Source organism: Panicum virgatum, chromosome 3K (genome assembly GCF_016808335.1).
Source record: "Panicum virgatum strain AP13 chromosome 3K, P.virgatum_v5, whole genome shotgun sequence".
In the NCBI taxonomy this organism is placed as follows: Eukaryota; Viridiplantae; Streptophyta; class Magnoliopsida; order Poales; family Poaceae; genus Panicum; species Panicum virgatum.
The window spans coordinates 44,672,206-44,693,203 of NC_053138.1; the positions used below are offsets into that span (position 1 = coordinate 44,672,206).

The 20,998-nt window shown below is 53.5% G+C and overlaps 1 protein-coding gene across 1 annotated transcript in view; it reads left to right on the forward strand.

Moving 5' to 3' along the window:
* LOC120699297 (phosphoglucan, water dikinase, chloroplastic-like) overlaps positions 1 to 20,998 on the forward strand; it is a 30,012-nt gene that overhangs the window by 1,697 nt on the left and 7,317 nt on the right. The window contains exons 2-11 of the mRNA XM_039983259.1: positions 109 to 745; positions 1,796 to 1,882; positions 2,024 to 2,155; positions 2,406 to 2,531; positions 2,610 to 2,788; positions 10,197 to 10,281; positions 10,773 to 10,940; positions 11,026 to 11,078; positions 11,195 to 11,406; positions 11,519 to 11,637. Coding sequence (XP_039839193.1) covers positions 109 to 745; positions 1,796 to 1,882; positions 2,024 to 2,155; positions 2,406 to 2,531; positions 2,610 to 2,788; positions 10,197 to 10,281; positions 10,773 to 10,940; positions 11,026 to 11,078; positions 11,195 to 11,406; positions 11,519 to 11,637 — 1,798 coding nt within the window. The remainder of the gene's footprint in view (positions 1 to 108; positions 746 to 1,795; positions 1,883 to 2,023; positions 2,156 to 2,405; positions 2,532 to 2,609; positions 2,789 to 10,196; positions 10,282 to 10,772; positions 10,941 to 11,025; positions 11,079 to 11,194; positions 11,407 to 11,518; positions 11,638 to 20,998) is intronic.

The window sequence follows — 20,998 nt, forward strand, 5'->3', positions numbered from 1 at the left end:
GCTTACTGCAAATTGTTCTGTTGCACCTGTGCAATGCAACTCCCAGATCTGTGCATCCTCATTTCAGTAGAGTATAGTGTCTCTATACTAACTATTTTTATTCTACAGAACAAAGGAGAAAAAACGAATAAAGCCTGTGCAACTCCGGGTTTGTCTAGATCACCAGGTTAAGTTTGGTGAGCATGTTGGCATTATTGGTTCGACAAAAGAGCTTGGCTCATGGAAGAGTCAGGTTGAGATGGAGTGGACACCAGATGGCTGGGTCTGTCAGCTTGACCTCCCTGGGGAAACACTTCTGGAGTTCAAGTTTGTGATATTTTCGAAGGAAGGGAAGGAAAAAATATGGGAGGACGGTGACAACCGTGCTGTGGATCTGCCAAAAGATGGTGCATTTGATATAATTTGTCACTGGAATAGGACAAAAGAGCCTTTGGATCTTTTTGGAACACCAGGGGTTAAATTGTCTGGAGGAGCTGATAAGGATATAGGCAAAGATGCTTCAGTATCTGGAAATATTTCTCTAGAAGAGATAGGAAATATTTCAGTGGCTGGGGATGGCTATCTAACACCAGAACTTGAGTCGAGCAAACTAGGTGGGCTATGGCAAGGTACTGATACAGTCTTCATGCAGTCAAATGAGCATGGGAATGAGGAGAGTGAAAGGAAGTGGGACACGACTGGGCTTGGCGCAGTACCACTAAAATTAGTGGAGGGTGATAAAGTGTCAAGGAATTGGTGGCGAAAGGTTTGTTGGATTACTTCCCTATTTTTTCTAGTCAAATAGATAAAGTATTCCATGTGGCTTTGTTCTTGTGGTCTTAACAGTTCACTGCTTCCCTTTTGGTTGTAATTTGAAAACAACTGGAAACATCTCTTGTTATGTAGTTATTCTTGAAATAAAGTACATACGTGTTTTTTAAAGAGTCTTAAAGTTAGTGTTCTCCAATTATGGTTGTTCTATCCACTATACCGAAATTTCTAGCTATGTTAGACCTGTAGATTCTCATTCTATCTGTAGAGCATGCAAATGCTGTATTGCTGTGACTGTTTTTATGCCACACCAAGGACAAGCAGCGCTGTGCTTTGCTTCTCATACTGTGTGTTGGATGACCTGTGCCCCTAATGCTTAATTAGCTTGATCAGGCGCTCACAAATTTGATAATCTCCCAGTTAGAAGATCTTTGTCTATCATTTAATTTTTCAAATATAATGAATTAGAGATATGAATATGCAATACTTACGTGTAATAACAGTAATTGTCCTGTGTGGCCAGGAAATAACAGTAATTGTTAGCTAGTCCTTTGAGTAAATAATCGAAAAGTTCGGTTTGTTCAAAGGTAATTTGCAGTGACCTGACAGGAAACAGTAAGCACCACCAATTTCTACCATTGCTACAGCTACCCATCAAATGTTACTCCCATTGCAATTGCTCCCAATGCGCTGATATTGTGGTGCATCTAGAGTCCAGATAGATGAGTGGTAGAGCAAGACATGCGGTGGATAGGGAGAAACATGATAATATTTTTAAAAAATGAGGCTTAACATGTTAGTCTCCTCTGTTTTGGATATTTTAATTTTTGTTGTTTTGGGGTAACAAAAATGATTAAGGACAGAGCAAACTCATGCTTTCCATGAACTTTTAAAGCTTCCAATCGGGGTTAATTTAAGGCTGAATGAACTTTGTTTCCGAAGTGATATGAAGTCCAGCATTATGAAACTTTTGGCAAATCTGGGGTAAAGCGCAACCTTGATCTACCAACCTTCTGTGTTAATTTATTGTGCAATGTTTCTGCAGTTGGAGCTTGTTCGTGGGCTCGTGTCCGAATCTGTTGACGATCAGAGTCGTTTGGAGGCACTTACATACTCTGCTATTTACCTAAAGGTTTTCCTGCTTGCACCTTACTGTGCGTTAATCAATATTAGGTGCCACAGAAATCTAATGTTCCTTGAGCTTGTAGTCTGGAGACAAGAATATTGGTGAAAAGGTTTTGCTAACATTCTAAATTTGTTGTCTCGGTTGCAGTGGATTTATACAGGTCAGATACCATGCTTTGAAGGTGGTGGTCACCATCGACCCAATAAACATGCTGAAATATCCAGGGAAATCTTTCGTGTAATTGAAAGGACATACTATGGGAAAAACACATCACCTCAGGTTAACTGCCCCTTTCCTCACAATTATCGCAACATTTGCATTGCCCTTCAAAGATATGCTTTACTACTGACATCATTGCAGCATTAGCCAATGGACTGATCCAGTTTCATTCTTGTAACTGTGAAATGATAAACTAGGAATCTGATGTTTATGGTTGATTAAATCGCAGGATATGTTGCTTAAAAAGTATACATAGTATTTCAATTTAGGAGTACTGATTATTGTCATATTTTGATGCATATTAATGCAGGATTTGCTTGTGATACGCAAGATTCATCCTTGTTTACCTTCATTTAAGTCAGAATTTACTGCCTCTGTTCCTCTAACACGAATTCGTGATATTGCTCATCGAAATGACATCCCACATGAGCTCAAGGTGACGAACACATTCCACAATTTGGACTAGTTTCACCGTTAGACTATTTGCAGCTCAATGGTCTTCTATTGTGAACAGCAAGAAATCAAGCATACTATACAAAACAAGCTCCACCGTAATGCTGGCCCTGAGGATCTTATTGCTACCGAAGCCATGCTTGCTAGGATTACAAAGACTCCTGGAGAATACAGTGAAGCTTTTGTTGAACAATTCAAGATATTTTATAGCGAACTAAAAGATTTCTTTAATGCTGGCAGGTTATTTATTTTCTAATTTGCCCACATTTAATATTCTTTTCTTCAGAATTCTAAGTTTCCTGTTCGTTATAATAAACTATTGAAGCCGCCACTCTTACAAACTTACTGATCCATAGTGACATCAGTTTTGAGTTTCAATCCATAACTACTTATCAACAGAAGTAGACATATGATGGTAATGGTGATAACGGAATAAACATTTGAACCAAAAGAATTAAGGTCATGGAGTAGATTTGTGTTTTAGTAGAATAGCTTGCCCAACTACCTAAAATTCTGGTAGTTGTGTAAATGTTTTCTTAGAGCATCTCCACTAGATTACCCATCTCTCGTACCCTATATATTTTCTCTCTCTCTCTATCACCAATAATACTTTTTGTATTTTTGGTAGTCAATGCTGTAGCAGATTACTTAATGGATAGGGTAGAGGGAGGAATCCCCCTACATTTGAGTAAGAGGGAGGTGTATTTTGGTATCACCAAAAATGTTTTGGTATTGGAGATAGAATTGGTAATCTGCTGGAGCATCTTCCATTGGCAAAAGGATAGCTTTTTTTGGTATTGGAGAGAGATATGAGTAGTTTGTTGGAGATGCTAGTGGTTTATGCAGAAAGCTAGCAAAGTTGAATCTAGAATAATACTCCCACCGTCCATTAATGTAAGTCAGATTTTGTCTATGGAAAAGTCAAACTTTACAAATTTTGACCAACAACTAGTGAAATTGTATGCATGTTTAGGGTATAAAAATTTATACACAAGTATATTAAAATACCAATGTACTTGATGTTGCTGATTTGTAGCAATTGGCAATATATATTAAGGGTGCGTTTGGATGTCGATATTGGAGAGCTTGGCATTGAATTGGGTTCAATACCAATTCAGCCATGGTATTGAAATGACCACAATTCGAATTCTATTGTTTGGATGGCTATTGCATTCCCTTTTGGAATCATTAGAAGGAGAGAGGCGGTCAGGCCCTCTGCTCGGTCAGGCCCAAGCTCGACGCGCTGCTCATCCTTGAGCTCCTACCTCCGCCCATGGAGAGAGGCAGCGTCTGCTGTTGGCGGAGGAACGGCGCGGCCCCTGCTTCTCCTTGCCACTGCCGTGCTCGAGCTCTCTGCCCCGGAGCTCCTCCAAGCCATCCAGATCCGCCATGCATGGAGCAGAGGGAGGGCGTGGCCCACCGGCAGAGGGAGGGAGGAGGGGGAGGGCGGCGCGGCCTCACCGGCGGAGGGAGGAGAGGGCGGCGCGGCCTCACCGGCGGAGGGAGGAGAGGGCGGCGCGGCTCAGGGCGGAGGGAGGGGAGGACGGCGTGGCCTCGCCGGTGGAGGGAGAGGGGACGGCGACGGCGGAACTCACGGGAAGGAAGGGACGCGAGAGAGACGCGAGGGAGAGGGAACCAATACCAGCGAATACGGAGGGGTCCGGCTCGGCATCGGGGACAAGGGGGAAAGGGTGAGACGAATGCCGGTTGGTATTGGTGTTGATTTCCAATTCCAAATTCCAGGACATCCAAACAGTTGCATTCGAAGCTGCCAATACCAATTCCGAATTCCAAGCCTCAATATCTACATCCAAACACTACCTAAGAGAAATTAAGGGTCAAACTCTACTTTGGAAGACTTTGCCCCTACCAAACTCAAACAAAGATAATTTTGTCAATAAAATTGAAACAAGCTCCTCTGCTGCATCAATATTGATCCACAGACCAATCCTTCTTTGATTGGTGGGCAGCTGCAAGCTCAAGAGTGGATGGCCAGGTCCAAAACGGTTTAAATACCATCGTCATCCTGGTAGCTTGGTCCATTTGGAAACACCACAATAGATGCGTTTTCGATGGTGTTGCGCCTGATGTTTCTTGTGTAGTTTAGGTCTGTAAAGAGGAACTGCGCCAGTGGTCCTTAGCCGGGGCTTCCGAGGAGTGTCTTACCTCCTCGCCCAGGAACACCCGGTGGGTTAGGTTGTTGGTCAGGTCTCACCCTTGTTTGCTTTTTGAGAGTAATTTTCTACATGTGTCCTATGTAAGGGCATGATACAGGCCCCTAACTATATTACCCAGGGTTCACCCCTCCTTTTCTTCTTAATATATTGACGCGCAGCTCTCTTGCGTGTTCGAGAAAAAAAAGATTAACACCCCCCGCAGTCTGAACTACCGTCGCAGCGGTGTTCAAGACTGTACAAGAAGAGAGTACAAATAGAGTACAAAGGGCAAATACCCCTCCGCAGCCACAACTAGCCACCGGCTACGTTGAGGCTGGAGCGAAACTTCGAGAAGGTCGAGGAGGGCAGTCCCTTGGTGAAGATGTCAGCAAACTGGGAGGTAGTCGGGACATGGAGTACCCGAACATCGCCGATGGCGACTGTCGCGCACGAAGTGTAGGTCGATCTCCACATGCTTCGTCCGCTGATGCTGGACGGGGTTGGTGGAGAGATACACGGCGCTGACGTTGTCGCAGTAGACGAGTGTGCTCTTGGCGAGCGGGTTGTGGAGCTCCGCCAAGAGCTGTCGTAGCCAGGACGCCTCCTCCACGCCGTTAGCGACAGCCCGGTACTCCGCCTCAGCACTGGAGCGGGAGACAACCGGCTGCCGCTTGGACGATCAGGAGACCAGGTTGCCGCCCAGGAAGATGACGTAGCCGGAAGTGGAGCGACGAGTGTCTGGGCAGCCAGCCCAGTCAGCGTCGGTGTAGACCACCAGCTCAGCAGAGGACGAGCGGTGAAGCACCAGGCTGAGGTCCACAGTGCCACGGACGTAGCGGAGGAGACGTTTCAGCGCAGCAAGGTGTGACTCCCGAGGATCATGCATATGGAGACAGACCTGCTGAACAGTGTAGGTGAGGTCCAGCCTGGTGAAGGTGAGGTACTGCAAAGCGCCAGCTAGACTCCGGTAGGCAGTAGGATCAGCCATCGGATCACCCAGATCAGCAGACAGGTTCGCTTGAGTGTCGATAGGAGTGGAGCAGGGCTTGCAATCAGTCATCCCAGCCCGTTCCAGAATATCGAGTGCGTACTGCCGCTGGTGAAGGATTAGGCCAGACGGGCGAGGCTCAACAGTGACGCCCAAGAAGTGGTGGAGCTGACCCAGATCCTTCATATCAAACTCCTGCTGTAGAGAGGAGATGACACTCTGAAGTAACTGCTGACTGGAGGCTGTGAGCACAATGTCATCGACATAGAGCAGCAGATATGCAGTCTCATCCCCACGGCGGTAGATGAAGAGAGACATGTCAGACTTGGCCTCGGTGAACCCTAATGTCAGCAAGAACGTGGCGAACCGAGAGTACCAAGCTCGAGGAGCCTGCTTCAGACCATAGAGAGACTTGTTGAGTCGGCAGACCATATCCGGACGACTCGAGTCCACAAATCCCGCTGGCTGAGAGCAGTAGACAGTATTTGATAGAGTGCCGTGAAGAAACGCATTCTTCACGTCCAGCTGGTGCACAGGCCAGGAGTGCGAGAGCGCAAGCGAGAGGACCGTGCGCACAGTAGCTGGCTTCACCACTGGGCTGAAGGTCTCATCATAGTCCACACCAGGTCGCTGAGTGAATCCCCGGAGAACGCAGCGAGCCTTGTAGCGCTCCAGTGTGCCATCAGCCCGATGCTTATGCGTCCAGATCCACTTGCCAGTCACTACATTGCAACTAGACGGACGCGGCACGAGGTCCCACGTCTGGTTGGCAAGAAAAGCCGCGTACTCCTCTTCCATCGCGCGACGCCAGTGAGCATCCGCCAAGGCGTCTCGGACAGAGGAGGGTACCGGAGAGACCCGTGGCTCTCCCTCGGTGGCGATGAGAGTCGCGGCCTGAGACGCCATCCGCCGAATCACCATGGGATGGATATGTCGAGGATCCCGATGGACGACGGGCGGGTGGTACACCGCCGGCTCGGCTCGAGAGGGAGCCGGTGGAGGCGGCGGCGGCGACGCCTCCGGTGGAGGTGTCGCAGGAGCCTCCGGAGCAGGAGGCGGCGCCGGTGTCGGCACCAAACGACGCCGGTACACCTGCACCGGCTCAGCGTACCACGCAGGTGCAGGGGAAGGCGCCGACGCCGCGCGTGGCGCAGCTGGAGACACCGGGTCCGCGCGCGGCACGATCGGAGGTTCGGGGGCCACGTGTGGTGCGACTGCGGGCACCGGGGCCGCGCTCGGCGCAGCAGGGATCACCGGGAATGGTGCCGGTGTATCGGGAAAACCTGAAGGGAAAGGACAGACAGGAAAAGGTGGCTGAACCACCGGGTCAGTCGGAAACAGAGACTCCAGCTCGGGGTCAGGAGAAGGTGTGGAGGAGGTGGAGTAGGGGAAATCCGACTCGTCAAAGACGACGTGTCGGGAGATTAGGACGCGGCGAGAGGTGAGGTCAAAGCATCGGTACCCCTTGTGGTCAGGGGAGTAACCAAGGAACACACAATGAGGCGAGCGGGGCGCCAGCTTGTGAGGAGCAGTGGCGGAGGTGTTAGGGTAACACGCACACCCGAAGACCCGAAGGTGGTCGTAGCGAGGAGGGGTACCGAAAAGAGCGTGGTGTGGAGTGGGAGCAGAAGAAGCAGTGGACGGAAGACGGTTGAGCAAGTAGGTGACGGTGTGGAGGCTCAGCCCAGAAGCGCGGGGGCAGAGAGGTCTGGATCAGAAGGTTGCGCACGACGTCGTTCATCGTGCGAATCATCCGCTCAGCCTTGCCGTTCTGAGGAGAGGTATACGGACAAGACATACGCAGCTGAACACCCCGAGAGAGGAAGAAAGAACGGGAGGTGGAGTTGTCGAACTCCCGCCCGTTGTCACACTGGACGGCCTTAACGGTGAGGCCGAACTGAGTGGACACCCAGGCAAAGAAGTGGAGGAGGGTGGGGAAGGTCTCAGACTTGACGCGCAAAGGAAACGTACAAGAGTAGTGCGAGAAATCATCGACCACCACCAGATAGTACTTATAGCCAGAAAGGCTATGAACAGGAGAGGTCCACAGGTCACAGTGAACAAGATCAAATGCATGCGTCGCATGCGAAGAAGAAAAAAAAGGGAGCCGAACATGACGACCAAGTTGGCACGCACGGCAGAGGGGCTCAGCAGGAGCCCTAGTACTAGAAACATCGGTACTATGACCGAGCTGAGCTAGAATGTCGCGGCCAGGGTGACCAAGACGGCGGTGCCAGGTGGTGGAAGACGGCGTCGCGGCAAAAGCGGCAGACCAAGACGGCCAGGGCGAAAAAGAAGGCGAGAGTGGTGCAGCGGAAGAAGGAAGGCGAAGGGTGTAAAGGGGCCCCGTGCTGTCACACCGGAGTAGCGGACGCCGGGAGGCCGAATCCTTTACAGTGAGGCCAGAAGAATCAAACTCGATGGAACAAGAATTGTCAGCTGTAAACTGACGAATGGAAAGAAGGTTATGAACCATCTGAGGAGCAACAAGTACATTGGGAAGACGAAAAGAGCCAGGAGCAGAACCCACGGCGGTAACAGGAAGACAAGATCCATCACCAACCATGATGGAGGAAGGACAAGAGGGGTGTGGGGGTCGGACAGAAGAGAGGATACCAGCATCTGGGGTGGTGTGGAAGGAGGCACCCGAGTCGGCGACCCACTCGGTGTTGACCTGCGGCGTCCGTCCCATGGCGCTGAAGGACTGCGCCAGTGTGGCCTGGTCCCACCCCCCAGGCCAGGACGGCTGCTGGCTGGGTGCAACGGGTGGGGTCTAGAACGGCGCGAACAAGGGAGCAGCAGCGGCGAGCATGGCCGCCGGCTGGGGCTGAGGACGAGGGCCCCTCCTCCTGACCCTGAAACGGCCACATCGGGCTGCGCCCTGGCCATGGGGCGCTGAAGGATGGCCAGGACATACCTCCAGGGCCAGGAGTGCCCCGAGCACCACCACCACGTCTCCTCCGCCGCCGACGCCCTCGGCCTCCCCCACCACCAGTCTGGCCGGTGAGAGGAGCACCAAGGAGGGGGCCGTGCTCGGTGAAGGGGACGACGGGCGGGACAAGGAAGTAGGGCGTCTCTGTGGCGACCCGACGAGTGAGAGCGTCGGCGGCGGAGCGCTCGCGCTCCCAAGCGAGGGCAGCCACGCGGGCCCGCTCCTGAGCCGCCGCAGCCTCGGACTTGGCGGCGAGGAGGGCCGCGGCGAGAGCCGCGTCGGCCGTAGCAGCTCCGGAGGCGATCGGCTGCCCGCGGAAGGCGGCGGCGGCGAACGGCGCGTCCGCGGGGGGCATACCGAACGCAGGCAAGGGCGCCGCGGGCGCGGGCATCGCGGGCAGAGGCATCGCGGGCGCAGCCACGGGCGCCATGGGCGTGGGCAGAGGCGTCGTGGGCGCGGGCGCGGCCACGGGCGTCACGGGTACAGGAAGAGGCGCCGCGCGGCCACGGGCGCCGCGCCCGCGGCCCTCGCGCCCTGGGCTGCGGCGACAGCGGCGCAGAGGGCGGCGGCAGCGGCGGCGGCGGTGGCGTTGGGCGCGGCCAGAGTAGAGCCACCCGCGGCCGCGCGGCAGCAGGGGCGGGAGCCGCGGGGAACGCAGGGGCTCCGGCCGTGCTCGCACCAGCCGCGCCCGCGGCGTGGGCGGCGGCGGCGTAGGGTGCAGCAGGGGCAGCCGTGCCCGCACTGGCCGCAGCAGCAGGGTCCGCGCCGGTCGCGGCAGCAGGGGCTGCGGGGGCAGCAGGGGCGGCGCCAGCAGCAGGCGCGGCGGTGGCGCCTTGGGGCGGCCACACGCAGCCAGGCAAGGGCGCCGCGGCAACCCTTGATGCCGGCTGCAACACGTGGGGCGGCCACGCGCGGCCAGGCAGGGCCTCCGCAGCGACGCTCGACGCCGGCTGCAGCATGGTGGGCGCACGCCAAGGGGCGGTGGCAGGGGCGGCGCCAAGGGGCACTCGCTGGGTGCGCTGCTGCCTCCCGGCGGAGGACGAGCGGCGGCCGTGGCTCCCCGGATCTGCCGCGCGCATCCCCAATCGGTTGAACTCAAGCCGGCGCCCAGAACAGAGGAAGCAGGGGAGTAGCGGCCGGGAAATGAAAAAAGAGGAGGGAAGGACGCGCATCCCCAATCGGCTGAACTCGAGCCGGCGCCCAGAACAGAGGAAGCAGGGGAGTAGCCGCCGGGAAAGGAAGAAAGGGGAGGGAAGGAGGGGAGGCAAGGGAGGGGCGGCGCCGGCGGCCGGCCGGCCATGGTGCCGGCGGTGGCGGCTGCAGCTAGAGAAGGAAGAGAGAAAGAGGGAGAAAGCTAGCTGATAACCATGTAGGAGGAAATGATTGTGTGTATTCCTCCAAACCCTAGAAGGGTGGGATATATAGTTCCTATATATGGGCCTCTAGATGGGCCTCCATACATGGGCTCACATATACACCAACAAGATGAGCTCCTCTGCTGCATCAATACTATTTACTCTAGTGGTCTAATGCATTTTTTCAGTACTTGACATAGTAACTTGTGCATTGTAGCCTACTGGAGCAAGTGCAGTCCATCAAGGAATCTTTGAGCGAGTCTGCCTTGGAAGCTCTCGCATCCTTTGTGAAAACAAAAAAGGTGAGCTTCTCTAAAATCAGACTGCCTATCTCTTTGATACAGATGAGTAAAAAAAGTCATGGCATATGTTTTTTTACCGAATCCTGCATCACATGATTGCTTTGGGCTAGAAGGCTTTGCTGTTTGTGTTCTTGCACGTCTATGGTTTGGCAACTTGATAGAAAGGATAGCCTCATCTTCACTACTGTACTCAAGTCCTGTTAATCTTTATGCCTTGCAGGGTATATTGCCATGTCAATGTTTATCAGCCATGGGTGTACAATCCCACAACTTTGGTCCAAGTCCCCTTAAACATGGATTTATGTGCCAATTTTTTCTCAATATCTAAACCACCTAGTTCCTCATAGACATATTGGTTTTTTAACAATTTAACAGTTGTTACTGCTTATCTTAAAAGCTTATTTTTAACCAGTTCATCGAGTAGATGGACCCACTGCTCGCCAGTATAATGTCTAATTCATATGTTTATCTGTGATTCTACTGTATCTCAGAATTTGGACGAACGAGAAGATGCAAAAGATTTGGATAAAAATGGTGGCATTCAAGTTTTGCTCAAGACCTTGCAATCATTATTTTCTCTAAGATCCTTTCTAATGAAGGGTCTTGAAAGTGGCCTTAGAAACGATGCACCAGATGCTGCTATCGCAATGCGACAAAAGGTTATTTTTTCAAACAAAACTGATAAAATATGAGTTTGAATTGGGTCCTTGTATTTCAATTATATTAACTGGTGAAGTTTTGCAGTGGCGTCTTTGTGAGATTGGGCTTGAGGATTATTCATTTGTATTGTTAAGCAGGTAATGACATAATTGACATTAAATTGATTCCTTTTAGTTATGGTGCTTTCTTACGTACCTAGGTTATGCTTGGAGGTAAATGTGATTTTATTTTTATTGCTCTGGTACCATAACAGATACATCAATGCTCTTGAAGCCTTAGGGGGATCAGCTTCACTTGCACAGGGTCTGGATAGAGATAGAAATACAAGTATATGGGGCGACGCCCTTGAGGCCCTTGCCATTGGCATCAATCAAGTTAGCTTTTCAGGTTGGAAACCAGAGGAGTGTATTGCTATAGGGAATGAGCTTCTTTCTTGGAAGCAGAAAGGTCTATCTGAAACTGAAGGTGCATTTTCTCGTTAAACACCCCATGAAACCATGATCCATGAATGTGCATTCCTACTTCTGTTCTCATTGTGGTGTGGACTACCCTGCAACTGTTCTTGTCATGTGTGTAGGCAGTGAGGATGGAAAGTATATTTGGGCACTAAGACTCAAAGCCACTCTTGATAGAACAAGAAGACTAACAGAAGAATACTCAGAAGCACTTCTTTTTATATTCCCTGAAAAAGTTGAGGTGAGTCTATTGAATCTAAAGTAGATGGACCCTGTTATCATTAAGTCAAATTATATGTTATTCCGCTCTCCGCCTATAGCTTGACTGGGATAAAACTGCATCACTTTTACCCATACTTCTCTGGCAGACTGCTTGATGAGGATGTTACCATCCATCTCCACAAGTAATTTAAGTTAACTTAGAGTACCATATTGCAACTTTATAGAAGATGGATTTACTAAAACGTGCATAAATATTTGAAAGAATAGGTTTTACATTATAGTAAATAAACATTTTATAACAATAGTGGTTATTCTATATGTGTGCTTGAGTTCGGAAGGTAGTAGAGATCTGTGATTTGTTTGGATACCATGTTAGAAGAATATAGGGTGTAGTTGGAAAAGAACAGCAATCACAGTGAGCAAAGCGTGTTTGTGTGAAAAAGGATACATGAGGCTGAGGAAGGCATCCAAAGAGGAAGTGAAAAAAGGTATGGAGTGTTAGATTTGTTCTTGCTTAACTAAAACAGAAAATTTTGCCCTCTTATAATAGAAGAATTACCAAAGTAGTGTCTGCACACTGCGTCATGCTCCTCTATTCTTCAGCGGCTGATAAGGTATGCTGCCTCCATGAGTCTGACCTCCGCTGTTAGCAGGGATCAGCAGCACCTCCCTTGCTGACTCCAGCTCCTGTGGCGGCAAGGGGTACGTGCTCTGCAGTATTAGAGTATAATAGGCAGCTCCGGATATAGTTAGTTTAGGATTGATTGTAATCCCAGGATAACCTTCCTTATCTCTAGGAGAGGCTACTTGCCCTCCAAGCCATGTACTCCTATATATTTGCCCTAGAGGCACAATGCAATCATCCCACGCATTATACACAATCGAGTTGCATGCACCAACCAATTCAACCCAAAATCTTAAGCTGATGGGAAGAGGTGGGCAATTCACTTAGGTTAATCCAATGGGTGGTTTCATTTTGTTGTTTCCAAGAGTGTCACATCACTAAAACGCAAATGAAACCATGGATGAAACTCACCCCCACAATGCATTGTTTCATGTTTGATATTTCATAGGCTCTCATCCTATTTAATTCTAAGACTCATCAAGTGTTGGTAACTGTGCATACATGGTTTCATCTAGATGAAACTCATTTCATCTCTCTTCTCATTAAATCAGTGCCACATCATCTAAAATGGTGACATAGCACCCTATTTAATGTGCATGAAACTCTCACCAAACTTCCAATGGGACTGGCCTTATACTTCAACACTCCCCTCTCACGTGCCGGCTCCCTCAAGTCTCAAACGTGGAAATTTGTAGTCGGCTGCAATCATTTTATTTAATCGTGCCCGTCAGGGTTCAAACTCGAGACCTCTGGCCTGATACCATATCGCGTTGCATGCACCAACTAATTCAACCCAAAAGCTTAAGCTGATGGGAAGAGGTGGGCAATTCACTTATACTTCAACATGCAGCAGCTGCAAGTGTATGTGCTCCGTACCTGTGCCTGCTGCAACAGGAATGGTTTTGTCCCGTGCCACCATGTCTTGACTACTTGCAGCTGGATGCCTGACTGTCTCCTAAAGCTCCCAATCTGATAGCTAATGTTTGCTTTCTTCTTCCCAATTTGTTAACCAACACCTCTAGTGTTGGCTGTTGCAGTAGGATTTATAGAACAACGGTTGGTTTCCTTGCTTCATTAGCTAGTTTTCTGCAGATCTCATGTGTTGACTGTTGAGAAATGTGAATTGGTGATTCTTTGATAAAACATTGGATTTCTATGCAAACTTTATATTTGCAAAAGCCTGATGCTAGCATTAAGAGATTGATTGAAAAACTAGTTTTTGCAGGTTCACTGCTGTTAGTGCAATCCATTTGTGTCAATTTTCTGCTGTGTTAGCTTCTGTATCGATCTCCTAGTAGATCCTTCCAACTCATAGAGAATGCGATTCATGCAAACTGTTGTAACTATTCACTTGATGCGGACTTGGAATCCTTTTAAGCAAATTAAAGCTTAAATTCGCATAATTTTTGCCATGTTCATTTTTTAGCTGAAAATATCATACCTACAAGCTGCCACAAGTCACAAGGGGTAACTCTACCTTCAGCCAGGGAAAGGTTACTGTTGTCTGTTGGTGTATGTGTGAGTGGCCCTTATGGCCCAAGTGTTAAGGCCCATCTAGAGACCCATGTACAATTACTATATACCCACCCTTCTAGGATTTGGAGGACTACATTGGAATCATTCCTTCCTACATGGTAATCTTCTTTCCATTTGCCAGTTTCCCTGACCACAAGGGGTACCGATGCTTTGACCTCACTTCTCGTCGGGTCCTCATCTCCCGACACGTTGTGTTTGACGAGTCGGATTTCCCGTACTCCACCTCCTCCACACCTTCCTCTGACTCTGAGTTGGAGTCCTTGTTTTCGCCTGACCTGGTGGTTCAACCACCTTTGTCTATCCTTTCCCTGCATGTTTTCCCGGTACACCGGCACCTGCACGGTATGCTCAACCGGTGCAGGTGTACCGGCGTCGTTCGGTGCCGGCATCGGCGCCGCCTTCGGCTCCGGAGGCTCCAGCGGCGCCTACCCAGGAGCCGTCGCCACCGCCACCTACGCCGCCGCCGCCTCCGTCGACTCGCTCTCGACCCTGGTCAGTCATCCGTCGGGACCCTGGTCGGATTTATCTCATGGTGACTCGGCGGATGGCTTCTCAGGCCGCGACTCTCTCCGCCACCGAGGGAGAGCCGCGAATCTCTACGGTACCCTCCTCTGTCCGTGACGCCCTAGCGGATCCTCACTGGCGTCGCGTGATGGAAGAGGAGTACGCGGCTCTTCTTGCCAACCAGACGTGAGACCTCGTACTGCGTCCGTCTGGTTGCAATGTGGTCACTGGCAAGTGGATCTGGACGCATAAGCGTCGGGCTGATGGCACACTGGATCGCCACAAGGCTCGCTGGGTTCTCCGGGGCTTCACCCAGAGAAATGGTGTGGACTATGATGAGACCTTCAGTTCAGTGGTGAAGCCTGCTACTGTGTGCACGGTCCTCTCGCTTGCTTTCTCTCGCTTATGGCTTGTGCATCAGCTGGATGTGAAGAATGCCTTTCTCCATGACACTCTGTCAGAGAGAGTCTACTGCAGTCAGCCGGCGGGATTTGTGGACTCCAGTCGTCCGGATATGGTCTGCCGGCTCAACAAGTCCCTCTATGGTCTGAAGCAGCCTCCTCGGGCTTGGTATTCTCGGTTTGCCACGTTCTTGCTGACATTGGAGTTCACTGAGGCCAAGTCTGACACTTCTCTGTTCATCTACCGCCGTGGGGATGAGACTGCCTATCTGCTGCTCTATGTTGATGACATTGTGCTCACAGCCTCCAGTCAGCAGTTGCTTCAGCGCATCGTCTCCTCTCTGCAGCAGGAGTTTGCTATGAAGGATCTTGGTCAGCTTCACCACTTCTTGGGCGTTACTGTTGAGCCTCGCCCGTCTTGCCTTCTCCTTCACCAGCGGCAGTATGGGACGAGTTGGGGCGTCGGGCGACGGCGGCGGAGGCTCGCACGTTAGCTGCGGCGGCGGGGAAGTCAGCCCGTGGAGACGGCGGAGGAAGCAAGATGGGCGGGGAAGTCAGCCCGTGGCGAGCAGGCGGCGGTGGCCTGGGCAGCGGAGGAGGTATACATGCAAGCGGGGCGGTTTGCGGCTGCCCGCCCCGCGTCCGCATGAGCCGCAAGCTCCGTCGCGGGCGTATGCGGCAGCCCGCATACCGCCACTTGCTTTTTGCGGCGTTCGCGGCAGCCCGCAACCCGCATACATGCCTTTCCTCCCGCGCTCAGCACCATCCCGTCCACGGGTCGCTCCCCTTCAACTACAACAGCGGCAACTTACAAACTCTCCGAGGCTGCCATCTCCGACTGCATCGCGGCACGCCATGCCGCGTGTCCCTCGGTCTCTGCGAAAGATCGAGGCTCGCCGTCGTCACACGCGAGGTGCAACTGCGCCTCCAGGTCGTGAGGCACCAGTCCCGGCACCGGCTGATCACCGAGAAGGCCCTCCATCGTACGGTACCGCAACGGCTCGCCGTCGTGATACGCGTCGACGCGCTCCTCGTCGTGAGAGAGCGGAGTAGCGAACTCCACCGGACTGTGCTCAGCACGAGCAGGTGTCGAAGTAGACGAGCCCGGAGGAGTGGCTATCGGTACTGGAGTGCGCGGCGTCGCCGGCTGTGGTGGTGCAGCCGAGGAACTCGGCGCAGCCGGAGTCGTAGCTGAAGGGCGTGGTGCCGCCGGTGTGGCGGGCGCCGGAGTCGGTGGAGGCTCGGGGACCGGGGTAGGCACGCTCGGCGAAGAAGAGCTACATACTCCCCCAGCTCCCTCGAAGTGGACGTACTCGACGATGAAGTCGTCGTACGTCGGAGCCGAGCCGTCGTCCACCGCCTTGCCCCACGCCCATCCTCGTCCTTCGTCGAACACAACGTCGCGCGCCGTGCGCACACGCTGTCTCCGGGTCGAGAATGCGGTAGGCCTTCGAACCCTCCGCGTAGCCGATGAACACTCCCGGAGTGCTCCTGTCGTCGAGCTTGCCGATGTGGCCAAGCTCCTTGGCGATCGCGAGGCAGCCGAAGACTCGCAGGTGGGAGACCGCCGGCTTACGCCCATGCCAAGCCTCATACGGCGTCATGCCGTCGAGTGCCTTGGTGGGCGAGCGGTTGAGGATGTAGACGGCCGTCACCACCGCCTCTCCCCAGAAGACAGCCGGCATCCCCCTCTGCTTAAGGAGGGCCCGGGCCATCCCCACAACCGTCTGGTTGCGCCGCTCGACGACGCCGTTCTGCTGCGGGCTGTACGGCGCGGAGTAGTGGAGCTGGATGCCCTCATCCGCGCAGTACGCCGTGAACTCGGCCGCCGTGAACTCGCCGCCGTTGTCGGTGCGCAGCACGCGCAACTTGCGGCCGCTCTCCGCCTCCGCAGCAGCCTGAGCACGCCTGATGGCGTCCGCAGCCTCTCCCTTGCTGCCGAGGATCATCACCCACATGAAGCGGGAGAGGTCGTCGACGAGCAGCAGGAAGTAGCGCCGTCCTCCTGGTGTGACCGGTGTCACCGGGCCACACAAGTCCCCGTGTACGAGCTCGAGCCGCTCCTTGGCTCGGAAGCTCGCCTGCTGGGGGAAGGAGTGCCGCTTCTGCTTCGTCAGTACGCAGACGTCGCAGAGCTGCTCCACGTGGTCGAGGCATGGGAGGCCTCGCACCATCTCCTTGGCGCCGAGCCGCTTCAGGGCCTCAAAGTGGAGGTGCCCAAAACGCTCGTGCCACTGCCATGCCTCGTCGTCCCTGCGAGCTGCAAGACAAAGAGGCTGGGCCACCCCGACGTGGAGGATGTAGAGGCGGTTCTTCCCTCGAACCACCCTGACGAGAAGCTGGCGACGGTAGTGCCAGATGCGGAGGACCCCGCTGTCGTTCACCACGCGGGAGCCGCTCTCATCAAGCTGCCTAAGGTTGATGATGGAGTTCCGCAGCGCCGGGATGTAGTAGACTCCGGTGAGCATCCGGTGCTCTCCGGACTTGGCGGTGAAGATCACGGAGCCCACACCCTTGATCTCCACGGCGGAGGAGTCCCCGAACCTGACGGAGCCACCTACGTCGACGTCTCGGTCGGAGAAGAACTCCCGCCGCCCGGTCATGTGGTGCGTGGCGCCGGAGTCGCGGTACCTGCCATCGACCCTGTCGTCGTCGGAGCCGTTGCCGAGGACTCGGGCACGCGGCTCGTCGAGGTGGAGTAGAGCGGTGGCAGGCGGTGCCACCGGATGCGGCTCCATGTCCCCGTGGAGTAGGAACAGAGCCGGCTTGTCATCCGGCTGGGCCTCCGTGATGTGGGCTTGGCCCCACGCCTCCGCTGCGGGCAGTCCCTGGCCCAGTTGCCGGGCCTGCCACAATTGTGGCAGGCGTCGTCTCGTGCCGCCTTGGGGCTATCGGCGGCGCCGCCCTGAGCATCTCCGCGGGCTCCACCCTCGGCGCGCCCTCGTGCCCCGGCTTGGGCACCTCCGCGCCCCTTTCGCGGCCGCGCTTGCGGCCACCAGTCGAGGAAGAGGGCTCCCCCCTCCTCCTGTCACCGCGCCGGGCCTCCCACTGCTCTTGAGTAAGGTGAAGCTTCCCACCGATGGAGATGCCTCCCGAGGGAGGCTGTGGCTCGTCGCTGTGGACGACCTTGAGGCGACCTATCGCCTCCTCGATCGTCATGGTGGAGAGGTCCAGCAGAGACTCGATTGAGCGAGCGGTCTGCCTGTACCTCTCGGGGATGCAGCGGAAGAGCTTCTCGACGGCTCTCCTCGTCGTAGGTGTCGTCGCCGAACTGCACCACCTTCTGCAGCAGAGTGTTGAGACGGAGGGCGAAGTCATCAACATCCTCACCTGGCTTGAAGGCCAGGTTCTCCCACTCCTTGCGAAGTGCCTGGAGAGTGGTCTTGTGGGCACGGTCGCTGCCGATACGTGCCGCAGCGATGGAGTCCTAGGCCTCCTTGGCAGTTCGCTTCTTGGAAAGCGTGAACTGCATCTCGGGCGGGGCTGCTGCGATGAGAGCATCCAGCGCCCGTCGATCCTCATCGTAGTCAATTTCGCCGTACCAGACTGCCTCCCACATATGCCGCACCTGGAGCTTCACCTCCATGACTGTGGCCCAATCGACGTAGTTGGTCTTGGTGAGGGTGGGCCACCCACCGCCGGGACCGACGACCCTGACCACCGCCTGGAGGCCGTGGTAGCCGGGGGCGCCGCCGCGCGCACCCCAGCCAGGAACGCCGCCACCGCCCTGCGCGCCGCGCCGCCAGGGGCGCGGCCTCCGCCGCCGGGTGCGCGGCCCCCTGGTCCATCGCCGGGCGCGCGGGCCCCTGGACCGTCGCCAGGCGCGCCGCCCTCCAGGCCGCCGCCGCCGGGGTTGGCTGCTGCCCACCGCGCAGTCCGCTCCCGCGCTCTCTCCCTCTCCAACTCCTCAAGGTCCCCGTCGGCGGTGGTGTCGCCGGCGATGGAGCCGTTGAGGCTGCCGCGCAAGGTCTCAACCTCGACCTCCGCCGCACGCGCTGCATCCTCCGCCGCCTCTGCTTCCACCTCCGCCCTGGCCGCTGCCAGCTCCGCTGCAGCCAGCCTGACAGCCCTCGCCGCTGCTGCAGCGGATTGTGCCGTCGCTCGCCTGCGCTCCTCTGCCGCGGCGAGCTCGGCATCTCGCTGACGCCGTGCGCTCGAGGCGACCGAGCGCTGAGACGGTGCGTCGGACATGGCGCGCCTCCAAGGGGCTGCTGCGTGGAGAAGACACATCCTCAGACGAGCTGAGGGGCTGTTGCAGGTGCTGCTGCGTTAACTGCTGCTGCTGCGCTAGCTGCTACTGGTGCTGCAGCAACTGCTACTGCTGCTTGGGAGGGAGAAGAACAGGAGATATCCAGTCTACAGGAAAGTACGGCCCTGATACCAGATGTTAGCAGCTCAATTTTCACTCATTGAGCTGAGAGGATGACACTCAAGTTGGGGAAGTTTTCTGGGTTTTTCTTCATTCACACTCACAATGCCAAGCCTTCCAACGGGAGGGGTGGCCACATATATATACAGCAGGCTGCTGGGCAGCAAACGAAGCCAATAATGCTAGTCTAACACTAGTCTAACTGCTGTCCTAGAGAGGACACTAACTGCTGTCCTGCAGTCCAAGATGCTGCAGGGGTACAAGAGATGCCTGCAGTCCAAGATGCTAAGGACTACAAGATGCTGCAGGGGTACAAGGGACCACAAAGACCAACAGCAAAGACTTATCCATCAGGAGCGAGTAGGCGGCGGCGGCCTGGGCAGCGGAGGAGCAGGCGCGGGTGGCCGGGCGAGCGGCGGCGGCTGGGGGAGAGGAGGCGACGGGTGGAGTGGAGGACAGGAGGAGTGGATAAGGTTTACTCCGTAGGTTGGTTTGATGGGCTTTTTTTTATCACTGTGATGGGTTTTTCATGCGTGGCCTGTGTTGGATTTGTTGATTTTGGAGATTCGAAGTACCCTCGACCCAAGCACGTTCCAGGGTCGACCCATAAACGACGGAGTCACGTACCATATTTGGAATTCTCGTTCCGAACGGGTATACCCCATTCGTACCATAATTCTACAAAGTATCGACCCTCGATCCTCGACCCCGTTCCTCGACCCGATCGATCCGGGAACTTTGTGACTATGGTCCTGGCTACGACAGCTCTTGGCGGAGCTCCATAGCCCGCTCGCCAAGAGCACGCTCGTCTACTGCGACGTTAGCGCCGTGTATCTCTCCACCAACCCCGTTCAGCATCAGCGGACGAAGCATGTGGAGATCGACTTGCACTTCGTTCGCGACAGGGTCGCTATCGGCGATGTTCGGGTACTCCATGTCCCGACCACCTCCCAGTTTGCTGACATCTTTACCAAGGGTCTCCCCTCCTCGACCTTCTCGGAGTTTCGCTTCAGCCTCAACGTAGCAAGTGGCTAGTTGTGGCTGCAGGAGGGTGTTTGCCCTGTGTGTGCTTTCTTTGTTATCCAGTCTTGAACTCCGCTGCGCCGGTAGTTCAGACTACGCGGGGGGGGGGGGGGGGGGGGGGGGGTTGTTGGTATATTTGTGAGTGGCCCTTATGGCCCAAGTGTTAAGGCCCATCTAGAGGCCCATGTACAGTTACTATATACCCACTCTTCTAGGGTTTGGAGGAATACATTGGAATCATTCCTTCCTACAGTTACCACATCATGTGTAGCCAGCCAAGCAAACATGAGCTTTAGAGCATATGCTTAGCTTACACAGGTAAACCAGACACTGGTAGATTGCATTGCGCAAGGCAGGCTTAGACTGGACTGATTTAGATCTTAGCCAGGCTATACCTAGTCTGGGCTATTATGAATAGCACTTGTATTCATTGTGAGGGCTCTAGGCCCGAATATATACATGTACAGGTGTTAGGAAATATGCACAAAACCCCTTATACAACGGGGAAACTACAAAAGATACATATACATCTAAAATGGGCATCCAGTCTTTTAGATTTAAGTCAAGCTGCATTTAGTCCAGGCATCCAATCACACCTAAGAAAATAAACTAACCAAATATAAGAGAACATATGGACTCATATCATAGCTTAACAAACCTATACATGCATTTATAACTCTACGGAGTTTAGATTTCCTGACTTTACAAATTTGCATTTGCTAACAAAATTGGACGTCACAACAAAACCAGAATCTTTTGCCCTCAAAAAAAAAAAAACCAGACTCTTTGGCCAATGCATCACCTACTGGTGTAGATGTTACGTTCACCAGAAGATGAGCAAATATATTTTCCATTTATTATTTCCTACTTAAAGTTTCTTGTGAATTGTGATGTTGCTAAAATTTGAGAGTGCTCTGTGACT